This window comes from Monodon monoceros, unplaced genomic scaffold (genome assembly GCF_005190385.1).
Source record: "Monodon monoceros isolate NGI ecotype Baffin Bay Population unplaced genomic scaffold, NGI_Narwhal_1 Super_Scaffold_21, whole genome shotgun sequence".
NCBI classification, from domain to species: Eukaryota; Metazoa; Chordata; class Mammalia; order Artiodactyla; family Monodontidae; genus Monodon; species Monodon monoceros.
In genome coordinates, this window is record NW_021703778.1 from 34,607,247 (window position 1) to 34,623,671 (window position 16,425).

Sequence of the window (16,425 nt, forward strand, 5' to 3'; positions counted from 1 at the left end):
ACAAAAAATAAAACCCATAATGGGAAAGACTGATGAATTCAACTACATTAACATTAAGAACTACTGTCCACTGAAAGACACTAAATAAGAAGTGTGACAAGTCCCAAACTGAAGAAGGAATTTGCAAAACGTAAAAATGACAAGGAATTAGTATTCAGAATACACAAAAGAATATACAAAATTAATATACAGAATATATAAAAGCCAATATTAAAAGTATATATTGTACAACAGAAAATTATGCAAATGACCCAAAGAGATACCTTCATAAGAGAAAACAAAAATGGCCACTAAACATGTTAAAAGAGTAATAAGGAAAATGTACATTGAAACCATAACAAAACACCATATCATACCCATCTGATTAGCAAAAATTAAAAGTCTGACAATACCAAATTTTGGAGAGGACGCGGAATAACTGGCACTGTTAAACACCGCTGCTGGGAGTGTAGGACAGAACTACTTTGGAAGACAATGTGGAATTATCCAGTTAAGCTGAAGATACACACAGGCAATTCCACTATGGGCATATTACCTTGAATTTTTTGCAAATATGCACAAGGAAGATGTACAAAAATATTCAATGTAGCATTGTTTCGATTAGCACAAAAGGAAAGCAGCCGAAATACATATTGAAAGGAGAATGGATAAATATTTCTATAATGAAATACAATGCAGCAGTGAACAATAAATGAACTACAGGATAAGCATCAACATAAATTTACCTCACAATGTTAAGTTAAAAAGCAAACTGGAGAATAACTACAGTAAGATTCCATTTAAATGAAGTACACAAACAGGATATTCTTTAGTAATGCACACACAGGTTGTAAAACTATAGGGAAAAGCAACAGAAGGATGGAGCAGACAGACTAAAGGCGGTCCTCCTATGATCCCTGCCTCCTGGTGTTTACCTCCTTGTGCAATCCCTTCCCCCTCAATGTGAGTGGGGCCTGTGACTTGCTTCTCACCAAGGGAATATGGCAAAGGTGATGGGATGTCACTCCCACGATGACCTCAGGTCACACAAGACTCTGTCTTGCCAGTAAATTCAGTGTACAGTCTCCTCTTGGGCCTGACAAAGTAAGCATCCAGGCTGGGAAAGTCCACATGACAGGAAACTGCAGCCAGCCTCTAGGAGCTGACAGCAGTCAAAAGAATCTGGGGCCCTCAGGCTCACAGTTACAAGGATGTGAATTCTGCCAACAACCTAAGGAAGTCTGGAAGCAGATACTTCCCCAGCTGAGCCTCCAGATGAGAATACAACTCAGTCAACATTCTCACTGCAGCTTTGTGAGACCCTAAGCAGGACTAGATAAGCTGAACTCGGACTCCTAATCCACAGAAACTGTGAGATGTGAGAGCAGAAGCAAGAGAACTACAATTCTGCAGCCTGTGGAAGGAAAACCACATTCACAGAAAGGCAGACAAAATGAAAAGGCAGAGAACTTTGTACCACATGAAGGAACAAGATAAAGCCCCAGAAAAACAACTAAATGAAGTGGAGATAGGCAACCTTCCAGAAAAAGAATTCAGAATAATGATAGTGAAGATGATCCAGGACCTCAGAAAAAGAATGGAGGCAGAGATCGAGAAGATGCAAGAAATGTTTAACAAAGACCTAGAAGAATTAAAGGACAAACAGAGATGGACAATACAATAACTGAAATGAAAAATACAGTAGAAGGAATCAATAGCAGAATAACTGGGGCAGAAGAACCATAAGTGACCTGGAAGATAGAATGGTGTAATTCACTGCCACAGAACAGAATAAAGAAAAAAGAATGAAGAGAAATGAAGAGAGCCTAAGAGACCTCTGGGACAACATTAAATGGAACAATATTCACATTATAGGGGCCCCAGAAGGAGAAGAGAGAGAGAAAGGACATGAGAAAATATTTGAAGAGATTATAGTTGAAAACTTCCCTAACATGGGAAGGCAAATAGCCACCCAAGTCCAGGAAGCGCAGAGAGTCCCAGGCAGGATAAACTCAAGGGGAAACACACCGAGACACATAGTAATCAAATTGACAAAAATTAAAGACAAAGAAAAATTATTGAAAGCAACAAGGGAAAAACGACAAATAACATACAAGCGAACTCCCATAAGGTTAACAGGTGATTTCTCAGCAGAAACTCTACAAGCCAGAAGGGAGTGGCATGATATATTTAAAATGGTGAAAGGGAAGAAGCTACAACCAAGATTATTCTACTTATCAAGGATCTCATTCAGATTTGATGGAGAAATCAAAAGCTTTACAGACAAGCAAAAGCTAAGAGAATTCAGCACCACCAAACCAGCTCTACAACAAAGGCTAAAGGAACTTCTCTAAGTGGGAAACACAAGAGAAGAAAAGGACCTACAAAAACAAGCCCATAACAATTAAGAAAATGGTAATAGGAACATACATATTGATGATTACCTTAAATGTGAATGAATTAAATGCTCCAATCAAAAGACACAGGCTCACTGAATGTACACAAAAATAAGACCCATATATATGCTGTCTACAAGAGACCCACTTCAGACCTAGGGACACATACAGACCGAAAGTGAAGGGATGGGGAAAGATATTCCATGCAAAAGGAAATCAAAAGAAAGCTGGAGTAGCAATACTCATATCAGATAAAATAGACTTTAAAATAAAGAATGTTACAAGAGACAAGGAAGGACACTACATAATGATCAAGGGAACAATCCAAGAAGAAGATATAACAATTATAAATATATATGCACCTAACATAGGAACACCTCAATACATAAGGCAACTGCTAACAGCTATAAAAGAGGAAATCAACAGAAACATAATAGTGGGGGACTTTAACACCTCACTTAGACCAATGGACAGATCATTCAAACAGGAAATTAATAAGGAAACACATGCTTTAAATGACACAACAAACCAGATAGATTTAATTGATGTTTATAGGACGTTCCATCCAAAAACAGCAGATTACACTTTCTTCTCAAGTGCACATGGAACAATCTCCAGGATAGATCACATCTTGGGTCACAAATCAAGCCTCAATAAATTTTAAAAAATTGAGACCATTTCAAGCATCTTTTCTGACCGCAACACTATGAAATTAGAAATCAATTACAGGGAAAAAAACGTAAAAAACACAAACACATAGAGGAGAAACAATACGTTACTAAATAACCAAGAGATCACTGAAGAAATCAAAGAGGAAATAAAAAAATACCTAGAGACAAATGACAATGAAAACACGATGATCCAAAACCTATGGGATGCAGCAAAAGCAGTTCTAAACGGGAAGTTTACAGCAATACAAGCCTACCTCAAGAAACAAGAAAAATCTCAAATAAACAATCTAACCTGACACCTAAAGGAACTAGAGAAAGAAGAACAAACAAAACCCAAAGTTAGCAGAAGGAAAGAAATCATAAAGATCAGAGCAGAAATAAATGAAATAGAAACAAAGAAAACAACAGCAAAGATCAATAAAACTAAAAGCTGGTTCTTTGAGAAAAACAAAATTGATAAACCATTAGCCAGACTCATCAAGAAAAAGAGAGAGAGGACTAAAATCAATAAAATTAGAAATGAAAAAGGAGAAGTTACAACAGACACTGCAGAAATACAAAGCATCCTAAGAGACTACTATGAGCAACTGTTTGCCAATAAAATGGACAACCTGGAAGAAATGGACAAATTCTTAGAAAGCTATAACCTTCGAAGACTGAACCAGAAAGAAACAGAAAATATGAACAGACCAATCACAAGCAATGAAATTGAAACCGTGATTAAAAATCTTCCAACAGGGCTTCCCTGGTGGCGCAGTGGTTGAGAGTCTGCTTGCCGATGCAGGGGACATGGGTTCATGCCCCGGTTCAAGAGGATCCCACGTGCCGCGGAGCGGCTGGGCCCATGAGTCATGGCCGCTGAGCCTGCGCGTCCGGTGCCTGTGCTCCACAACGGGAGAGGCCACAGCAGCGAGAGGCCCACGTACTGCAAAAAAAAAAAAAAAAAAAATCTCCCAACAAACAAATGTCCAGGACAGATGGCTTCACAGGTGAATTCTATCAAACATTTAGAGACGATCTAACACCCATCCTTCTCAAACTCTTCCAAAAATTGCAGAGGAAGGAACACTCCCAAACTCATTCTAGGAGGCCACCATCACCCTGATACCAAAACCAGACAAAGATACTACAAAAAAAGAAAATTACAGACCAATATCACTGATGAATATAGATGTAAAAATTCTCAACAAAATACGAGCAGACAGAATGCAACAACACATTAAAAGAATCATACAACACGATCAAGTGGGATTGATTCCAGGGATGCAAGGATTTTTCAATACACACAAATCAATCAATGTGATACACCATCTTTAACAACATCTTAAAAACCATGTGATCATCTCAATAGATGCAGAAAAGCTTCTGACAAAATTCACCACCCATTTATGATAAAAAGTCTCCAGAAAGTGTGCATAGAGGGAACCTACCTCAACATAATAAAGGCCATATACGACAAACCCACAGCAAACATCATTCTCAATGGTGAAAAACTGAAAGCATTTCCTCTAAGATCAGGAACAAGACAAGGATTTCACTCTCGCCACTATTATTCAACACAGTTTTGGAAGTCCTACCCATGGAAATCAGAGAAGAAGAAGAAATAAAAGGAATACATATTGGAAAAGAAGAAGTAAAACTGTCACTGTTTGCAGATGACATGATACTATACATAGAGAATCCTAAAGATGCCACCAGAAAACTACTAGAGCTAATCAGCGAATTTGGTAAAGTTGCAGGATACAAAATTAATGCACAGAAATCTCCTGCATTCCTAGAATAAAATACCTAGGAATAAACCTACCTAGGGAGACAAAAGACCTGTATGCAGAAAACTGTAAGACACTGATGAAAGAAATTAAAGATGATACCAACAGATGGAGAGATATACCACGTTCCTGGATTGGAAGAATCAATATTTTGAAAATGACTATACTACCCAAAGCAATCTACAGATTCAATGCAATCCCTATCAAATGACCAATGGCATTTTTTACAGAACTAGAACAAACAATCTTAAAATTTGTATGGCCACACAAAAGACCCCAAATAGCCAAAGTAGTCTTGAGGGAAAAAACGGAGATGGAGGAATCAGATTCCCTGAATTCAGACTATACTACAAAGCTACAGTAATCAAGACAATATGGTACTGGCACAAAACCAGAAATATAGATCAATGGAACAGGATAGAAAGCCCAGAGATAAACCCACACACCTATGGTCAACTAATCTATGACAAACGAGGCAAGGATATACAATGGAGAAAAGACATTCTCTTCCATAAGTGGTGCTAGGAAAACTGGACAGCTACATGTAAAAGAATGAAAGTAGAACACTCCCTAACACCATACACACAAAAAAACTCAAAATAGATTAGAGACCTAACCGTAAGACCAGACACTCTAAAACTCTTAGAGGAAAACATAGGAAGAACACTCTTTGACATAAATCACAGCAAGATCTTTTTTGATCCACCCCCTAGAGTAATGGAAATAAAAACAAAAATAAACAAATGGGACCTAATGAAAATTAACAGCTTTTGCAAAGCAAAGGAAACTACAAACAAGATGAAAAGACAACCCTCAGAATGGGAGAAAATATCTGCAAACGAATCAACAGACAAAGGATTAATCTCCAAAATATACAAGCAGCTCATGCAGCTCAATATTAAAAAAGCAAACAACCCAATCCAAAAATGGGCAGAAGACCTAAATAGACAGTTCTCCAAAGAAGACATACAGATGGCCACGAAGCACATGAAAAGCTGCTCAACGTCACTAAGTATTAGAGAAATGCAAATCAAAACTACAATGAGGTATCACCTCACACCGGTCAGAATGGCCATCATTAGAAAATCTACAAACAACAAATGCTGCAGAGGGTGTGGAGAAAAGGGAACCCTCTTGCACTGTTGGTGGGAATGTAAATTGATACAGCCACTATGGAGAACAATATGGAGGTTACTTAAAAACTCAGAACAGAATTACCATATGACCCAGTGATCCCACTACTGTGCATATACCCAGAGAAAACCATAATTTAAAACCACACATGCACCCCAATATTCATTGCAGCACTATTTACAATAGCCAGGTCATGGAAGCAACCTATATGCCCATCGACAGACGAATGGATAAAGATGTGGTACATATACACAATGAAATATTACTCAGCCATAAAAAGGAATGAAACTGGGTCATCTGTAGAGACGTGGATGGATCTAGTGACTGTCATACAGAGTGAAGTAAGTCAAACAGAAAAACAAATATCATATATTAACGCATATATGTGGAACCTAGAAAAATGGTACAGATCAACTGGTTTGCAGGGCAGAAATAGAGACACAGATGTAGAGACGTATGGACACCAAGGGGGACAAAGTGGCTGGGGGGGGTGATGAACTGGGAGATTGGGATTGACATGTATACACTAATAAGTATAAAATGGGTAACTAATAAGAACCTGCTGTATAAAAAAATAGATAAAATAAAATTCAAAAAGAAATAAACTTAAGGTTGATATTTAAAAAAAAAAATGCAGAGTCTGATTCAGCAGGTCTGGGGTGGGGCCTGAGATTCTGTATTTCTAACAAGCTCCCGGGTGATGACAACATTTCTAGTTCATGTGCGTAGCAAACATGAATAGGTCTGTGTAGACAGGAGGCTGGAAAACAGGTAAGGGATACATCACACAAAAGCCACACTGAGGAGTTTGGGCTTTCTCCTTAGTGCACTGGGGAGACACTGAAGAACTTTAAGTAGGAAAGGGATACATCATATCTGCAGTTTTAAAAATGACTCTGGGGCTTCCCTGGTGGCGCAGTGGTTGAGTGTCCGCCTGACGATGCAGGGGACGCAGGTTCGTGCCCCTGTCCGGGAAGATCCCACATGCCGTGGAGCGGCTGGGCCCGTGAGCCATGGCCACTGAGCCTGCGCGTCCAGAGCCTGTGCTCCGCAACGGGAGAGGCCACAATGGTGAGAGGCCCGTGTACCGCAAAAAAAAAAAAAAAAAATGACTCTGGTTACCGAGTATGTGTGTGTATGTGTTTGGGGGAAGGGTGTGTGTGTGCAGCACATTTCTGCTCCAGAGACATAGTAATGTCCAGCCCTAGAGAAGTCACCTATAAATTCTCGGTCAGATGTGAACAGAAGCAGCAGCCAGGTGGGGAAGCAGAATGGTAGGCAGTGGTTCTGAAACTTGAACAGGCAAGGAAATCACCAGGAAGGATTATTAAAACAGATTCCTGGGTCTAACCCCCCAGAATGTCTTCTTCAGTAGCTCTGGAGCAGCGCCTGAGAATCTGCACTTCTAACAAGTTCACAGGAGATGCCGGTACTGCTGGTCTTGTCTTGGGATCACACTTTGAGAACCACTGGTGTAGTGGAAAAAGCACAGGCTTTGGGGGCCATACAGATATGAATTCAAAGCCCTGACCCACCACTTCCTAGCTGTGTGACTTTGGGCAAGTTTTTCAAACTCTTTGAGTCTCTGGTTTCTCATTTGTAAAAAGAAAATAGTAAAATAATACTAAACTCATGGCAGGACGGTTGAGTGATGATGGTGGTAAGGATTAAGTAAAGTACACAGTGTGTGCTTGATAAGGCAGAGTGGCTTTGCTCTGGGCTACACTGGAAGGCAGGACCAATTAAAAAACGAAAACAAAACTGTGAGATGAGAAAACATGTATTGTTTTAAGCTGCTAAATTTGTGGTCATCTGTAACATGCAGCAATAGAAAAAAATAATACAAAGGATAAACACAAAATTCCAGGAAGGGATATGTCTGAAATATTCATTTTTTTTTTTTAGGTAGCTGAAATTAGGTTTTACGGGGATCCAATTACTGAAATAAGGAGTCACTTGTGCTGTCAATTCATTTTATCATTCCTGCTTTAGTCATCTAACCCATAAGCAGTTGATTTCAATCCTGAGCCCCACAAGAGCAAAGATACACTACGTACAGAAGAGAAACTGGAGTCCTCGTGGAATTTCTAATGCCCAATAAATCAGTGTTTCACTAAATAACAATTTCTTACTCCTCTTGACAGTTTAGAGAGTAAAAAAGGAAAAAAATTAACCAAGAGCACCCTTTCTGATAAATAACAAACTATCAATTATGTGTAAACCAAGATTGTAAGATGATCATCAATGGATTTTTATACATGCCATCACAGCACTTTCTCCCTCCCATAAAACCTAACCCTATACACACCAACTGCTGCGCTCCTTCTTGCTAAATCCAAACATGTTACAGACTAGCACGAACTGCTTAGCCACCACTCAGCACTGCAATGTCCAAGGATCAGACTGCTAAAACTGATGGAATTAGCATTCAAAGCAAGGCATCTGACGGCACAGACTTCCGTCAACTGCCATCTCCCTCTCTCTCATTCATACAGCAGCTCCCCTGGTTAACCTGCAAGGAGAGGAGCACGTGCTTTTCTGCTCGTGACGCTGCACGTCTTAGAAGCTCCTAACTTACTGCTTCTTGCTGATCCTGACTGGCTCCCTGGACCTCTGGCATTCATCCTATGACCTTTATCATGTATTTACTACATATATACCTTGTTTATGTCTAAAAATGTTCTGACAGCTCTAGCTTGTGGTTTCTTACTTGCCCTTTGGCTCAGACATATTTAGATGCTGGCTGTTCACTGACTTTCAGACCCTCCTGATCAATTTCTGGGATCTGCCTGCCAAGAAACTGTTGCCTATCACCTGCTCACTGCCCATGCCTTTGGCCTGTACCACCTAGTTTTTGGATCTTTCTATTTCTTGAACATCTGCTATTGCCCTGGCTCCAACATGACATCTGTTCTTACCAGTTCCTTCCTCTAGTCTTGAGCAGAAAAGCCTTAAAATTAACTAAATAAGGTTTGAAAACTTGGTTCATATACTGGTTTAATTTCCTAAATGCTACTAAGCGAGACAGATTTACCAAATGTTACTGAATTAACACGAGAGGAAGTACATGGATTCACCTGAATGTGCCTTTCTAGAGACAAAATAAATCTACTAATAAGGTAATCACCAATCTCAACCAATCTGACAAAGTATCAGAACCCTGAAACAATAAACTAACATTTTACTTCCAATTCTTACCCGCTGCAAAAACTCAAGAGGACTGTATTTGGGCCCCAAGACGAAAATTTTCTTTCCTCTTCGAGCCACGCCACTGAATACTCGAGCAAATGCAATAAAAGGCTCTCGGTCATTTCCTTCCTGGGGCACAGGTTTAGGGGTCTCACTCTCCACCTCTTGCTCATCACCTGCCAGAAGCCAAAGGATAATGAGTGCCAGGAATGCTCTCTCCAATCCAGGGACTGCTGAGAAACTCAGAGGGAACAGGGAATATGCTATATTTAGCCCAGTTTCAGCAAGGAAACACCAAGAATGAAAGTATACTGATAAAAGCTACCTTTAAAGCTAAAAAGCCCAAGAGCTAAAGGATGAGTGTCCCAAGTTAAGTAAAAATCCCGTCTCACCAAAGCCTATTTAGGAAAGCTATACCTTTCAGCTCTTCTCCCTGTGGACTCGTTTCAAGGTCACTCCTGTCCTGGGTGGGCTCCAAGGGTGCTTGGCCCTGCGCGGCTGCCAGCTTCTCCGCGTGCCTTCGTCTTGCATGTTCATGCCTCTCAGCAATCTCCTCCTGAGTGAGAGGTCTACAGGATACCACAGATACGTTAACACTTGGCAACATTAAGCATCTCTCAGTCTCTTCAAGTAGAGAAACAGCAAGTATTAACGTGGCTGGAGAAGATGATGGTTGGTCCCCAGTCCCTTCTGGGCGGAAGGTTTCTCCAAGTTCTCTCCCCACTGCAGCAAGAAGAGAGAAGGCCTATCGGGCTTTCTCTGAGAATGCTGCGTCCTCAGCTAGTCTGAGCTTATGAACTGACATGCGAGAGCCCATGTCCCCACACAGAGCCACACACAACAGCACGGAACCTTTCTTAGGTACCGATGTTCCTCCTCAATAAGGCAAAGGACAGGAAAAGGAAGGGTGTGAGTAACAGACACCGGGGCTCAGAATACCCCCGTAGAGAGACAAGCATAAGACTTCAATGAGAAACTGAGGTTTTCTCCTCAAGTACAAAAATGTATCTTCATGGAGAACTGGGGTCCAAGAAGAAGGGTCAGGCTGAACGCTGGCGACTCATCAGGATAAGAGGTCAAATGGTGATTATCAGTCATTGTGTTAGACCCACGTACCACCAGAGAAAAGGCAGTGCGCGGGTGTGTCTGGCTGTCTGCTGGGGGGTTCATCTGGGGGGGTGGGTCACGTTGCTTGATCCTGTCACTTTGTGCCTGCCTCCCCTGCTGTCCCCCACTGTGATTTTATGATTCCTGCTTCACCCCCTGGTCTCTGACTTGACACCTGGCTGATAATCTCGTCTCCCAACCTGCCATTCCCCATTCCCCTTCTCTCTCCTTAAGCACTGGAGTCCATTCAGATGGCCATTCTGAGAGTGTCCTGTCCATGTGCATTCTAAATGGCCACATGCTCTTAGAGATCCTGATGTCAGGTACCCTAAAACCCCTTTTTACTTTGTGTGGGCTACCCTGGGAGGTGAACGCTTAAGTCACTGACTGTCCACTGCTATCCTCTTCAGACACCTGCCTGCTAGACAAGACCTCCCACTAGGGCTGGACACCAATGCTACTCCCTTAGCACCTGCCCCTTGAAATCGAAGAATTCGGTTCTAGGAGTCGGCCCCTTCTAGTCAGACCCATCCCAATGCAGGTGGTAGGGCTGTGCTGTAAGACACAAAAAAATGAGAGCGCGATCTTTGAGAATGGCTTGCTCAGGTGTCGTTGGGCAATCAAACCTGTTGGCAGTTTCGCTACAAGAGATAAGCTCCTCCTTACTGGAAGCTCTACATGTTAAAGGCCTTTCAAACACAGGACAAAAGCCGCTTCCTCATAATTTCTCGTCATGGCTCTTGTTCTGTCTTCTGGAGCAACATCCAGCAAACCTTCTTCCCTCTGCTTTCCTTTCAACCATCTGCATTCATGCCCTTCCCCTCCCCCTTCTCTTCTTCAGGCTACACACTCCAGCTGCTCCTTCAATCAATCCTTAGATAACTTACCTTGTTTCTGGACTTTTGCTAAAATCTTTTATAAGAGTATCTGAAAAGTATGAATTAAAATATAAATGCAGAATACATTATTATTACTACAAACAGGGTGGGAAAAAAACCCCCGATGAACTTGTTAGCACATGGAGAGAAACGGTCTCTTCCAATGGGCTTATCACTATGATACGGACATTGTGTTCTTCACTCTACGTATATTATAGCACATATTTATCAAAACAAATGACACAGGTATTATTACTCCTACTTTACAGACGAGAAACTGGAGGCTTAGGAAATTTACATAACGACCCAAAGTGACACAGACAATAAATGGAGGAGCCGTAATTCAAATACAGATAACTCCAAACTCTACACTCGTGACCATCAGGCTATGTCTCCCATCCAGAAGGAATTAAAGACGATAAAATCATCATCACATTAAGTAAATGTGGCTTTATTTTAGCTTTGGTTAAGAAAGAAGCATGCCTGTTCACACATATTAAACCCTCGTTCCGCCTGAGCTCACAACATGATTAGCATTTTATGTTTACTAATCAACATCAAATGCAGGCAGGCTTGCTGTCCATCTACATGTTTATCCAATCCATCCAGTTAACGTCTACTATGTGCCAGGCACTGCTGTGAGTACCAGGAGTGGTGGCAGAGGCAAACAGAGCAGACGGAAGAGAAGTCAGCAAGGTTTTATATGAAGAACCCATTGTGTAAACTAGTATTTATTGAGAATAAAGAGGAATTTATTTGCAAGAAAACAGAGCTCTACTAGTCAAGGAACATCTGTGGGTGGTGAGTTATTGAGGCTGTAGTTGAGCTAACTATGGATGACAGTTCTGAGGGGATGGCAGTCAGCAACAGCAGGGATGAAGGAGACCAGAGGTGAGAATGCTGACTGGAGCGTCAAATGGCAGACTGGGGAGATGAATCTGGAGAAGAAAGGAAAAGAGGCAACGACACAAAAGCACCCACCCTCAGGATTCCAAGCTGAATGTTCCTGCTCTGGCCTCTGCGAAGCTGGCCAAGGGGTGGGCTGGGAGAGTGTCAGAGAAAGGGCTGGAAAGCTGGCCGTAGTTGGTACAATCAGTAACCACACCACCAGGTAGCTGAGATGATGGGAACCAAGGGACCAAGGAACGCGGCTTCTATCTGAAGATCACGTCTTGTTACTACAAGAAGTTGGTTCTCAAGAAGGAAGCCAAAGGAACACAAAGACTCAGGATTCAGAGGGAGAGGAACTGCCTCAAAAACTCCTAATAGGATGTTACCTAACAGGTACTTATCAGCAAGTAAGTATTCAGCAAGAATTTGATAAGAGTACACTTGAGAACAGCAAAAGCAAAGGCCCAGAATCTAGAAAGGGCAGGCAGGTTGGAAGGCTGCCTGCCGAGATTTAGAGGTGGACGTTAAAAACTGCACAGGATGACGTAGGCCAGATTCCACACAGCGAAGTAGAAGACCATAGGTTTTCAAGCTCCACAGATATAGATTCAAATACTGTTTTGCCCTCCTTCTAGCTATGTAACCTCGAGTGCACTACTTAATCTTTTTAAGGCCTCTTAATTTCCTCAGGTAAGACTGAAACATTAAACAGTTCCATTGCAGGACGGTTGTTAGATCTAAGTGGCATCATCAATGGTGAGGCAGGAATATTATAAGCTTAATAAACTGCAGCCAATCATTAGTGTTATCATCATTATTAATTATAACATAAAAGAGTAAGATCTGAGATGCTGCCGGAGGTACCAGGACCTTCTTCAGAAGTAATATTTATATCCTTTCTCTCAGGTTACTTGAAAAATTGTTACACAGAATGCCCCCAGAGTAGCTGTGGATAGCACAGAAGAGGAGCTTCCAAGCTCCTATATCGAGTGAATCTTTTCATTCCAGACACCAAAATCATACTGAAGGAAGGATGGCAAATGGACTGGCAGAGTTAGATACTGGGGCAGGGGAACCAGCTAGGAGACTGCTGCAATAACTCTCACAAGAAATGATCGGGATCTAATCATTTATACTAGTGAGGGGTGGGGGGCAGTGCAGGTGGGAAGGAGGGGAAGACACATGACCAACTCATACGATGTAGAATAGATCCTCCAAGACTCTGGAAACTTGAGAAATGAGCCATCTCCCTCCACACACACACAATACACACGAAGATCAGCAGAGATACTCACCCATCCAACAATCTCTACTAGGGCGGACAAGACAGGCTCAGATTAGACCCTGCCTGATGTTCAATAAAAGTTAACTGTGGCTACCACTACTCTTACTGCTCTTCAAACTGACATGAATTCAAATCAACAGTCCCGGAGCTGATTTCAACAACCATCTCCCACAGAGGTATCACAAAAAGATAAAGTACCCTGCAGATTTTATGTTCCCGCAGGGGCTGCGGCATACGAATTCCAGGCTGAGGAGAGAAAGCGTTATCTGCACCTTCCCACCCACACCCTCACTGCAGCCCCGTCACACCTACACCACTTCCCTGGCCCAGCCCAACTTTGCCTTTATCCTTACCTTTGCTTATTCTGAGGCAAAGCCTTAGCATCAACTGCAAACATTTTGGAAACAAAGATAATAACCGGAGCAGTGTCTTCGCTTCCACATTTCATAAAAGCTAAAGAGACAGGAAATAAAACTGTTACTGTTTTTTCCCATTATTAAAGAGCCAGATTTTTCTGAGAACAATTACGAAGTTTAGAACATGGCATCATCTAAATATACAAGCAACCTATAATCTTTTACCACTATGATAAAATTGCATCTGGAAAAGTATAAAATTGCTAGAAAAATAGTAGAGCAAGAGCAAGAGAACTGGCAGAAATGAGGAAAGAAAAGCAAAACTGATAGGGTGGGAGAAGGGCTGGAGGAACTCCCACATAGAACTAAAGCTAGGAAATGGGCCTAACCACCCACCATAAGCCCTCAGAAATGTTTCCTGTGGAGAAGGGATAGAACTGAGAAATTTTACCAAAGGTCAACAGTCAATAGGTAGCTTACTAATAAATACATAAAAACCAGTAGCTTTTCCAATCCCTCACAAAAACAAGTTAGAAAATAAAACATCTTATCATGATAATAACCAAAAACCTTAGAAATGAATTAAGATTCAATACTATAAAGATGTCAATTTCCCCTAAATCTATAAATTTTAACACAATTTCCTATCAACATATTGACATTTTTCTTAACCTACAGAAAAAAACATTGGTTAAGATAAAAAACCATCGGTTAGTAATTTTTTTAAAAAATCACCCCACATCAAAATAATTCACACATAAAGAATTCAACAGTAAAATTCAAAAAAGGGGGATTCCCTAGTGGTGCAGTTGTTGGGAGTCCGCCTGCCAATGCAGGGGACACGGGCTCATACCCCAGTCCGGGAGGATCCCACATGCCGCGAAGCGGCTGGGCCCGTGGGCCATGGCCGCTGAGCCTGCGCGTCCAGAGCCTGTGCTCCACAACAGGAGAGGACACAACAGTGAGAGGCCCACGTAGAGAAAAAACGAAAACAAAAACAAAATTCAAATAAGGAATAAAGGAAGCAAGAATTAAATATCTATCAGAAGTCTTGCCAGGGAAAACTTTGAAAGGCTGTGAGGAACAAAGTGACACTCCCTGACTTCAATTTTTAACAGGATCACCCTGGCTGGAGTGTTGAGAAAACACGAAAGGCTATCAAGAACAGCAGCAGGGATACCAGCTGGAAAGCTATTGTAATAACCAGATGAGAGATCATGGTCCAGGGAGGACCCAGGGAGGCAGAAGTGGAAATGTTGAAAAGTAGTTGTTCTGGATATATTTCAAAGGAAGAGTAAACAGGATTTGCAGATGGACTCGATGCAGGGGCATGAGATAAATGTGGGAATTAAGAGCATGCCGTTGTCATGTAAAGCCTTGAGACTGGACAAGATCAGCAGGTAGAAAACAGATGAGGTCCAAAGACTAAGCCTTGCTTTGGGGTATCCCACAGTTAAAAAGTCAGAGGATGGAGAGGAACTGGAAAAAGAGATTAAGAATAAACAGCCAGGGCTTCCCTGGTGGCGCAGTGGTTGAGAGTCTGCCTGCCGATGCAGGGGACAAGGGTTCGTGCCCGGTCTGGGAAGATCCCACATGCCGCGGAGTGGCTGGGCCCACGAGCCATGGCCACTGAGCCTGCGCGTCCGGAGCCTCAAGAGGCTATTAGAAGTTCAATCTGGAAATTCCTTATGAAAAGTTCCAGCAAAGCAGATTTAAAAGAGCCTATATGGTCAGCTGCTATTCTTCCTGGACCTATAAAAATAATCAGGCCAAGTTTAATGAAACTAAACTTACTTTGCAAACAAATTAGTCTTAATTTGGCTATCTTGGGTAGAAATGAGGGTGATTTCAGAGAAAAAAAATTATGTTTCAATAGAAACTATAATACACACTTGTGGATATTCGATTCTAGTTCTGTTATCATCTTCGAGGTTTTGTTTTTCTACTGGTAAACTGGACTGGATCCTGAATTCTTCTAGTTTCCTCAAATATTTGGCTACAACTCTCCAAAGTCACATTTCCAATTTTTCTCCCACTTCTGATTCGGAATCACTGAGAACCAAAGCTGCCCCTTTCCTGAAGCCCTGCAAACTGAAGCTGAACAACCTGCAATACATTTGAGAGAGACCACCACACAACATCCCATGTTTAGACAATCTTCAGGCCCGTTGCTGTGTAAGCCGCTCAGAAAGTTTACCTGAACGCTCAACGACATCATCAACGACATTTCACAATGCAGATACTTGACTCTGACATCTAGAAATCTTGACTGGCTGCCTCCTAGGTTCAGAAGTTGGTTTATAATTTGCTCCAACCATTAACCTTTTTCTTCTGTCTCCACAGAAATGCCTCTTATAATACCCGATTGCTTGCACCTTATAAGCCTAACTTTGAGAGCCCACCTGCATCACTGCCTCCAGAAATGAATTTAACTAGACAGACTTCCTGTCAGGCCTGAGACTGGTTTAATGAGATGGAACAATCTACGAACTCAGCTTCTGGACTGTGACACTCCTTGAAGACGTTTCAAAGGGAGAACTGTTGAAGAGCAAAATTTGCCACCCCAGAATGTGTTTCTCTGGCATGAGGATTAATTTAGGCTGATTATTTTTAAGAAGCAGAAGACTCAGGAAGTCTTTCTTTTTATGTCCCCTTAGCTGTCTAAAGAATTTAGATAAAGGACCTGGTCCCGGAATAGAGCTATCACCAGAAAAGGATATGCAGCTATCACTGCAAAGAATATGGGACGGGTGTGGTGGGGAAAACTGGA

At 41.6% G+C, this 16,425-nt stretch overlaps 1 protein-coding gene across 4 annotated transcripts in view; it reads right to left on the minus strand.

The window, feature by feature from the left end:
- Positions 1–16,425, minus strand: part of EFL1 (elongation factor like GTPase 1) — a 133,124-nt gene that overhangs the window by 84,285 nt on the left and 32,414 nt on the right. For all 4 annotated transcript variants that reach the window (XR_003795911.1, XM_029237905.1, XM_029237907.1 and 1 more), the window contains 3 exons: positions 13,653–13,752; positions 9,556–9,707; positions 9,148–9,314 (listed from right to left, as the gene is read on the minus strand). Coding sequence is in view for 3 of the 4 variants with exons in the window: in XM_029237905.1 (XP_029093738.1) it covers positions 9,148–9,314; positions 9,556–9,707; positions 13,653–13,752 (419 nt within the window). In the remaining variant the exon portion in view is untranslated. The remainder of the gene's footprint in view (positions 1–9,147; positions 9,315–9,555; positions 9,708–13,652; positions 13,753–16,425) is intronic.